This window comes from Trichechus manatus, unplaced genomic scaffold (genome assembly GCF_000243295.1).
Source record: "Trichechus manatus latirostris isolate Lorelei unplaced genomic scaffold, TriManLat1.0 scaffold00035, whole genome shotgun sequence".
Lineage (NCBI taxonomy): Eukaryota > Metazoa > Chordata > Mammalia > Sirenia > Trichechidae > Trichechus > Trichechus manatus.
In genome coordinates, this window is record NW_004443971.1 from 1,966,036 (window position 1) to 1,975,992 (window position 9,957).

Consider the following 9,957-nt stretch of genomic DNA (forward strand, 5'->3'; position numbering starts at 1 on the left):
ACTGGACCAATAAGCAACATCATGATAAACAGAGAAAAGACTGAAGTTGTCAAGGATTTCATTTTACTTGGATCCACAATCAATGCCCACGGAAGCAGCAGTCAGGAAATCAAATGTCGTATTGCATTAGGCAAGTCTGCTGCAAAAGACTTCTTTAAAGTGTTCAAAAGCAAAGATGTCACTTTAAGGACTAAGGTTTGCCTTACCCAAACCATGGTGTTTTCAATCACTTCATATGCGTGCAAAAGCTAGACAATGAATAAGGAAGACTGAAGATGAATTAATGCCTTTGAATTATGATGCTGGCAAAGAATACTGAATACACCATAGACTGCCAGAAGAACGAACAAATCTGTCTTGGAAGAAGTACAGCCAGAATGCTGATTAGAAGCAAGGATGGCAAGACTTCATCTCACATACTTTGGATATGTTATCAGGAGCGATCAGTCCCTGGAGAAGCACACCATGCTTGGTAAAGTAGAGGGTCAGCAGAAAACAGGAAGATGCTTGATGAGATGGATTGACACAGTGGCTGCAACAATGGGCTGAAACATAATAACAATTGTGAGGACGGCACAGGACCAGGCAGTATTTTGTTCTGTTGTATGTAGGGTCACTATGAGTTGGAACTGACTTGATGGCACCTAACAACAACAATAGTTCTTAAAGACAATGCTTTACATCCTACTTTGGGTGAGTAGCGTCTGGGGTCTTAAAAGCTTGTAAGCGGCCATCTAAGATACAACTATCAGTCTCTTCTAGCAAAGGAGCAAAGGAGATGGAAAAAAACTAAAGACTTAAGGGAGCAATTAGTCCAAAGGACTAATGGACCACATGAACCACAGCCTACACAATCCTAAGACCAGAAGAACTAGAAGGTGCCCAGCTACCACTACTGACCACTCTTGAGATTACAACAGAGGATCCAGGACAGAGTGGAAGAGAAATGTCGAACAAATGATAAAATGTGCAAAACAAACCAGACTCATTGGTCTGACAGAGACTGGAAGAACCCCCGAGACTATGGCCCTCAGAAGCCCTTCTAACTCAGAATTGAAGCCACTCCTGAAGTCCACCGTTCAGCCAAAGATTAGGCAGGCTTATAAAACAAACAATACCACGTGAGGAATGTGCTTCTTAGCTCAATCAAGTACACGAGATCAGATGGGCAACACCCGCCCAAAAACAAAGATGACAAGGTGGGAAGGGATAGGAAAACTGGATCAATGGAACCAGGGAACCTGGGGTGGGAAAGGAAAGGGAGAGAGCACTGACACAATGCAAGACTGCAGCCAATACCATGAAACAATTTGTATATAAATTTTTGAATGAGAAACTAATTTGCTCTGTAAACTTTCACTGAAATCACAACTAAAAAAAAAAACAAAACACAATGAGATACCACTTCACACCCACTAGGATGGCTATATCAAGAAGATGACTTTCAAGAGGATGTGGAGAAACTGAAACCCTCATACATTGTTAGTGGGACTGTAAAATGGTGCAGCCACTTTGGAAAACAGGCATTTCCTTAAAATGTTAATCATGGAGTTACCATATGACCCAGCAATTCCACACCTACGTATATACTCAAGAAAAATGAAAGTAGATGTACAAATAAAAACTTGTACATGAATGTTCATTGCAGCATTATTTACAATAGCCAAAAAGTAGAAACAACTCAAATGTCCATCAACTGATGAATGGATAAACCAAATATGGTATATTCATATAATGTACTATTATTTGGCCATAAAAATGAGTGAATTACTGATACATGCTACAACATAGATGAATCTTGAGAACATTATGTTCAAAGTGAAAAAAGCCAGTCATAAAAGATCACATTTGTACAAAATATCTAGAATAGGCAAATAAATAGAGACAATGCAGATTCCTGGTTGCCAGGGGCAGGGAAAGGAGGGTATGGGGAGTGACTGCTGATGGGTATAGATTTCTTTTTGGGGTGATAACAATATTCAACAATTAGGTAAGTGGTGATGGCTGCACAACCGTGAATATACTAAAAATGGCTGAACTGTATACTTTAAAAGGTAAATTTTATAGTATGTGAATTGTATCTCAATAAAGCTGTTATTATTAATAATAATAATAATAAAGGGGAATTTTAGGGATTAATCAGATGAGAAAGGGAATTCCAGGAAATACGATGTTTTATTTCTTCAAGTGCTCAGTGTGCCTGGAGCTAGTGTAAGAAGAGGGTAAGGAGACAGCAGGAGAGGAGACTTGGTGGGGTCAGTGAAGACCCAAACAAGCCTCTCCCAAACAGGGGTAGGAGTGGGATCTGACCTAACCTCACCGCAGAGGGTTTGGATTTCAGGAAGGGTCCCCATCTCCCACTCTCCTGCTCCAACCTCTGTGTCCAACTCAAACTGGATATTGTCTTCTCCATCACCCAGAGGGCTGCTAAACCAAAGCCGTGATTTTCTTACCTCCTGAGATTTGATAACCTCCTTATCTACAGGGCAGATAGGCACTGCATTTAATTCTCTGGAGAGAAAAATAAAAATGAAGCCAACATTAGGCATCTACTCAACCACTCTTCCAAGTGCTGGCCCCGCACTCCAGCCACATTCTAACCCCTGCAGCCTCCTCTCAACAAGCCGGTCCCTTTCCTTCCTCATCTTTGCATATGCTGTCCCCTCTACTCAGAAGGCCCTCCACCCCCTACCAGGTCCCAGTCTCTCTGAAGAACTTCTACCCATCCTCCAGGACCCAAGTCAAATACTGAGCTCCCACAGTTAAGTGGCCCCCTGCCTGGGCTCCCATGGTTCTTTGCACAGCTTTTTACTTATCACAGTGGATCATAATCTGTCTCCTTCACTAGACTGGGAAGTACTAGAGGGCAGAGACTGGGTCCTGTTCCACACTGTAGCTCTAGTGCTTCACTCTGTACACCAGAGCTTGTCAAAGTGCCTGGAATGCACAGGTGTGGAATGAACAAACACATCAATGAATGAAAATGTGCTGTAAATAACAAGACCCGAATTACCCCCTTTCAAAGCTTGGTTGAGCGCAGCAGTGCGCTTACTGCCACACCCAACAAAGTCCAAAAGTTTGTTTCCATTTCTCTCCTGGTGTCTTCTCTCAAAAGGTATGTCCCAGGTTTACAGATGCCCAGAAGGGACAGCATCCATGCAGGCAAGGTTCCTTCTGGATGCTACACCTCTGCCTTAATGCAAGGAAATAAAGGCCATGTGACTACAACAAAGACACCAGGAGATACAGATCCTCTCCAGCTGCTAACTCCTCACCACATACTGTGCACCCAGGTTTGCTCTCACAAGCACTATAGGTGGGGACTGATTTTAGGAAAAGGTGAATATCAATAAATGACTGGCAAAAAATGAAGACGATTCTCAGGCCCTCAAAGAGGACTGAATCCTAGGAGAGCCTCTCCTCATATTCAGGATTCTTGGCTGACCATAGCAATTCCAAAAATCCTGATTACAGTTGAATGGCCACGGCTGACACTTAGATTCCAAGCACCCCCCACCCCATCCCTATATCCCAGACACCACCACCCTCTACACACACGTAGATCCATGACATCCTCACCCCCTACACACACTTAGATCTCTGACACCCCCAATCCTACACTTAGATCTTGACAACCCCACACCCTATACACACTTAGATACCTGACACCTCCACCCCAATACACACATTTAGAAACCTGACACCCTCACTCCCTTACACACACTTAGATCCCTGACACCCCGACCCCCTACACACACTTAGATCCCTGACACCCACACCCCGTACACACACTTAGATCCCTGACACCCACACCCCGTACACACACTTAGATCCCTGACACCCCCACACACACACTTAGATCCCTGACACCCACACTTTACACACACTTAGATCCCTGACACCCCCACCCCCTACACACACTTAGATCCCTGACACCCCCACACACACACTTAGATCCCTGACACCCACACTTTACACACACTTAGATCCCTGACACCCCCACCCCCTACACACACTTAGCTCCCTGACATCACCCAGCCCCCGTCTGGCTCTGGCCTGGTGTGGCCAGAGTTGCAGGCCCTGCCCGCTCACCTGAGGGACAGGATGCAGTGCTGGCAGAAGCGGTGCCCACAGCCCGTCTGGTGGGGGTTGTGAAGCACCGAGTGGCAGAAGGCACATTTGTAGCGCTCTTCTAATTGCTCCACAAACTGGTATTCAGTGTTGGGCTCAAAGTCCAAGGAAATGGAGTTGCTAGAATTCTGACGGATGAAACCACAGGGGACACCTCCTTGTTCTTCAGAATAAGCCATGCTGGGCGTTCCAGGGAAGAGAAGGAAAATTAAGTGTACAAAACACCAAAACAACTATAGCTATCAGGGGTTTTAATCATTCGTTTCATAATCACCCCCAGGGTCATTCTGTTATGACTTTATAACAGCAGTAGCAACCTCCTGCCACTGGAGGGCCCCGCAGAGGCGCCATGGCGTGCACAGGCAGCAGGCGGCACCAGATGCCGTCAGCAAGGGTCCATGCTCCTTCAGCTCCTTGCCAGTCAGCTTTTCACAGGACGCTCAATTACCCTCAGGTTGGCCACGTCCTTGGACAGTATAACCAAGTGTTAACTACATTCTACGCAAACTTTTTTCCTAACTCAACTGAGAGAACTTGAGCAAATATTTCAGCATCAAGTTAAAATGTTTCAGAAGCAAGAAACTTGCACTCAAATCTATTTATTTCACCACCATCAAGCTAGATCATTTTTTACCAGAACTAAGTAAGAGCCCATTAACTGCTTTTCCCTCCAATCTACTCTCCATACACAGCCAGGGTGGTATTTTGAAAATGTAAGAATGATTCAAGTTTACCTCCCCTGCTTAAACATCTTTCAATGGTTTCCAGGGCTCTTTGGGCAAAGTCTAGAATCCTAAACAAGCTACAGGACATAGGTTGCTTGCCCTGCTCCCCAACAGCATCCTGGACCACTCCTGACCTTGCTTTCTGTACTTCAGCCACATGGGCTTTCTCTCAGTCCTTCTAATACACGTCTCTCTCCTGCCACAGGACCTTTGCACAAGCTCTTCCCTCTGTCTAGAATCCTTCCTCTATCCCCTTCCAGTCAGTTAACACACATTAACGCTTCAAATTTCATTTCAAGCATCATATCCTCAGCAAGCTTTCTCTACACACTCCCTCCCCCCGCCCAGGTCTAACAGCAGAAGGTCCACTCAACAGTTTATAAAACATGTATGGTCTACAGAGAGTGGCTGGGAGACAAAGGTGGGAGACTTTCTGAACCATGTGAATGTGTTACCTATCAAACATAAACAAACACATTATATACAAAAAAAAAAATTAAACATCAACATCGTATCCCTCATAGAATGAGGCTCTTTTCCTTCAGAGCAATACTTAGTTTGTATGATGGTCTGATTTATATCTGTGTCCCTTAATGGCACATGGATCACAGATATGTGGTCTTGCTCATCATTGTATCCCCAGCCCCCAGCACTGAGCCTGGCTTGGAGAACTTGGCTATAGGTTGAATTAATGTTAATGAATGGAATTTTTTAAAAACCCTCACTAGAGCAGCTATAACTAGTGGCTTCTAAGACGGCGATTCTTAAACTTTTTGAGCAAGGCCTTCCTCCCTCCACCATTGAAAATCTGATGAAAACTAGACCTTTTTTCCAGAAATGGCACACCCACCCAATGTCTGGACAGGTAAGGACCTTCTGAGCTCACCCATGGTCCCCAGTAAGAACAGCCCTGCCTCCCCAGCAGGAATGCTGTTCCTTTGGGGCACAGTGTGGGAGTGGTGCTTTCAGGGTGTCTGGCAAATGGTCAAACGATGGGAGGCCACCTAGGGTGGTCCCTGGGGATGTCTTCCTTCCACATGGCTGGGCACGGGAAGGCTTGACCCTCAGGCTCACTTGTGATCTCTTGAAAGTCTCCTGCAGCTGATGAGCTCAACTGAACCTGGAACAGCTGTCCAGCCTGACCAGGTGAGAGACGAGTGGCTCTGCCTAGGTCAGCTGCTGACCCTTCTCTCCTGCATGCTCTGGCTGGCCTCTCTCAATACTGGGGTGGTCGGAGCTTGGGTATGGCCTGGGTGAATGGAGCGAAGTGAGCAACTGACCTCTTTCAGTAAATAAAGTCTTATCCCTGGAGGAGCCCAGCTGACCAGGGGATTTAGTATTATTATTATTAACCTGAGATCTAAGACCAAAGCCTGTCTTTTCCTCTCTCCATGTGTTTCTTGCAAAACTTCAAGGGTGGTAGGTGAGCAATGCAAGGTGCAACTGTTCCTCTTTTAACATTGTTTACCCTTGGGATTTAACAAAGGTTTTAATTATGAAATGAAGAGGCATGGCAGTTGATTTAGACACACACACACACACACCCCCAATAACCAAGGCCCTCCTTTCTCCTAGAGAAGTGGAAAAACCTATTTCAAACTGCCCTAACCTGCCCTGTGTTCTCCAGTCCTAGAGGAGGTAAACACTTCATGCCCTGTGCCTTCATATCATGTTCTGCGCCCCTCTGGGATTCTCTCCTGAGACCAGGCTCATGTCTGTCACATTGCATCTAACTTTGAATTTGCAGAGATGTCATTAAAGCAACAGGCTTATCCAGCCCCCAGAATAAGGCAGTAGGGTGTACAAAACTCAGTGCAGCTTCCCCCACTATACTCTATCCTCTTTCCTAGCACAAGAGTCTACTGTACTCATTTGTATGTCCATCTTTCTCTACAACAGTGGTTCTCAAACTTTTTGGTCTCAGCACCCCTTTGCATTCTTATATACTGAGGACCTCAATGAGTTTTATGTGATTTGTACCTATTGATATTTACTGTGTTAAAAATTAAAACTGAAGAATTTAAAAATATATCTTTATTAACTGACTTTAGAGTAATAACAGCTCGATTATGTGTTAACTAACATATTTTTATGAAAAGTAACTATTTTCCAAAACAAAAAAATTATTGAGAACAGTGTCACTGTTTTACATTTTGCATATCTCTTTAACATTTGGCTTAATAGAAGACAGCTGGACCCTTATATCTATTTCTGAATTCAGTCTGTTGTAGTGTCACACGTCATGTAGCTTCTGGAAAACTCCACTGTACACTCATGAGAGAATCAGAATGAAATCCGGCAAATGACATCTTAGTATTATGTCAATTTTTTTTTAATTAATTTTTATTGTGGTAAAATATATATATAACAAAACATTTGCCATTTTAACCATTTTTAAGTGTATAATTCAGTGACATTAATTCCACTCACCATATTGTGCAACCATCACCACTCTCCACGAAAACAGTTTGACCATGCAGACCCCTAGAAGGATCTCAGGGAGCTTCCGGCAGTGGTGTCCTGGTAAATGTTGAACTGCCTACTCTACTAGGAGAAAAGCCTTGGTTTTGTAGGATTTGTTAATTTCTGCGGTTAAAAACTCCCACCACGGCTGAGTTTCAAGCTACCAAAAGGAAAAGTCATTAAACTCAGAGTTGGAAAGAGATGTGCAAAACTGGTTCTCATGAGCTTGTTAGAGCTGGCTCCAAGCACCGCAAGGGTCCCTAACACACACTTTGAGAACCACTGCTCTACTAGCCTGCCGGGTGGGCCTGTGGCTTGTCAGTCTTTGTCCTGGCAGGGTCAAGTACATTGTGACTCTCATAGACAGTCTCTTTGCTTCTGCAAAGAGGCCTGAGGACTGAATGCTCCGTCCCTCCTCTCCCTCACCAATGTGTGTCTTCAGCAGCCCTACTCAGCACTCCGCTCTGCCTATGCCATCTGCTGACCAATTCACTCTCTAATCTGTTGCCACCTTGTCCAAGATTTGTTTTTTATAAATGTGTTTATCTAATTACACATTTTAGAAAATAAGCACTTATGTTCTGCTATAAGATGATGGACTTCAGATGTTTCAGCTGCGTGTTCTTGTACATAACCAAGCTGTGATGTCACCCAGGACAGTGCCTGCTTCCTTCCTCTGAAACTTCCTCAGCCCATGTCCCGGCTCTGAAAACAGAATCAATTCACTGTGCTCACTGACATGGGAGTGTCCCAATAATACAACCATAAAAATCGATGTTTCCTCACTTAACACATATATTTCTCTAATTAATTCAACGTTTCCGGCTGGTACTGTCATTCCCAGGCAGCTATTTAGTGGAAATGAATGGGTGCTCATTTTATTAAAATCTTACCCTCTGCGTAGAATATCTTATGTAACAGGAGCAGCAAACCAGTTTTGTTCGTGCAAATAAGAAAAAAAAATCATCAGAACGACTCTTGGAACTTGTTCATCTACCCTTCTGCAGTAAACAGTCACTCACTGCTGCCGCTGATGAATGCACAGTGCGTTCCTCCTGCTGAAGAGTTATTCATGCAAACCAAGAAAGACGAGAACATTACATCCGCTCCCTCAGAACTCTTGCTGAGTTCTAAACACCATTTTTTAGCTTCATGAATGCTGCATATTTCCCGTGTGGATTTTTCAGGAATTCTAAAGGAAAGCTGTGGATGCCATGATTTAAACTCTTCACTTACATATTTCTTCTGATTTATTTCCAGAGAGCACATAATAAATAGTCCAACATTAGGAAGCAACGTAAGTTTAGCTTTTAATGATGATAAGAAGGACACATATCTTCAGAGTTTAGTCTCAGGTTTAACAAAGAAAGGTCCTTGTCTGTCTGTCCACACTACATTCAAAGCCCCCCATCATTCTGTTTAGATTAACGAAGGCTTGTAAAACTCAGGAATGTTTTTATATATTTCATGATAGCAAGATTATTACAGCTGCTGCAGTACATCGACAGGAAGCTGCCAGAAGTTCAAGCCAGATTGAGAAGAGGGTGTGGAATGAGGTATATCATTGCTGATGTCAGATAGATCTTGGCTGAAGGCCGAGAATACCAGAAAGATGTTTGCCTGTGTTTTACTGGCTGTGCAAAAGCATTCAACTGTGTGGATCATAACAAATTAGGGACAACACTGCGAAGAATGAGAATTCCAGAACACTTAATTGTGCTCATGCAGAACCTGTACACAGACCAAGAAGCAGCCATTAGAATAGAAGAAGGGGATATTGTGTGGTTTAAAATCAGGAAAAGTGTGCGTCAAGGTTGTGTCCTATCACCATACTTATTCAATCTGTATGCTGAGCAAATAATCAGAGAAGCTGGACTATATGAAGAAGAACAAAGTGTCAGGGTTGGAGGAAGATTTTATTAACAACCTGTGAAATGTAGATGACACAACCTTGCTTGCTGAAAGTGAAGAGGACTTGAAGCACTTTTTGAGGAAGATCAAAGACTACATCTCAACATAAAGAAAATAAAATCCTCACAAATAGGCCAATAAGCAACATCATGATAAACAGAGAAAATACTGAAGTTGTCAAGGATTTCACTTTACTTGGATCCACAATCAACGTCCATGGAAGCAGCAGTCAAGAAATCAAACGACATACTGCATTGGGCAAATCTGCTGTGAAAGACCTCTAAAGTGTTCAAAAGCAAAGAAGTCACTTTCAGGATTAAGGTGCACCTGACCCAAGCCATGGTATTTTCAATCGCCTCATACGCATGTGAAAGCTGGACAATGAATAAGGAAGACCGAAGAATAATTGGTGCCTTTGAATTATGGTGTTGGTGAAGAATATTGAATACACCATGGACTGCCAGAAGAACGAACAAACCTGTCTTGAAAGTACAGCCAGAGTCCTCCTTGGAAGCAAGAATGGCAAGACTCTGTCTCATGTACTTTGGACATGTTTTCAGGAGGGATCAGTTCTTGGAGAGGGACATCATGCTTGATAAGGTACAGGGTCAGCGAAAAAGAGGAAGACCCTCAACAAGATGGACTGACACAGTGGCTGCAACAATGGGCTCAAACACAGCAACAGTTGTGAGGATGCTTCAGGACTGGGCAGTGTTTTGTTCTGTTG

General features: G+C 43.6%; 1 protein-coding gene across 4 annotated transcripts in view; it reads right to left on the bottom strand.

The window, feature by feature from the left end:
* The window catches only part of TRAF5 (TNF receptor associated factor 5), a 73,574-nt gene extending 64,692 nt beyond the window's left edge, over positions 1-8,882 (bottom strand). For 3 of the 4 annotated variants that reach the window (XR_002823911.1, XR_002823912.1, XM_023730272.1), the window contains exons 1-2: positions 4,093-8,882; positions 2,454-2,511 (exon numbers count right to left, since the gene is read on the bottom strand). Coding sequence is in view for 2 of the 4 variants with exons in the window: in XM_023730272.1 (XP_023586040.1) it covers positions 2,454-2,511; positions 4,093-4,310 (276 nt within the window). In the remaining 2 variants the exon portion in view is untranslated. The remainder of the gene's footprint in view (positions 1-2,453; positions 2,512-4,092) is intronic. The other variant, XM_004375175.2, reaches the window with a different exon arrangement.
* Positions 8,883-9,957: the final 1,075 nt, after the last annotated feature.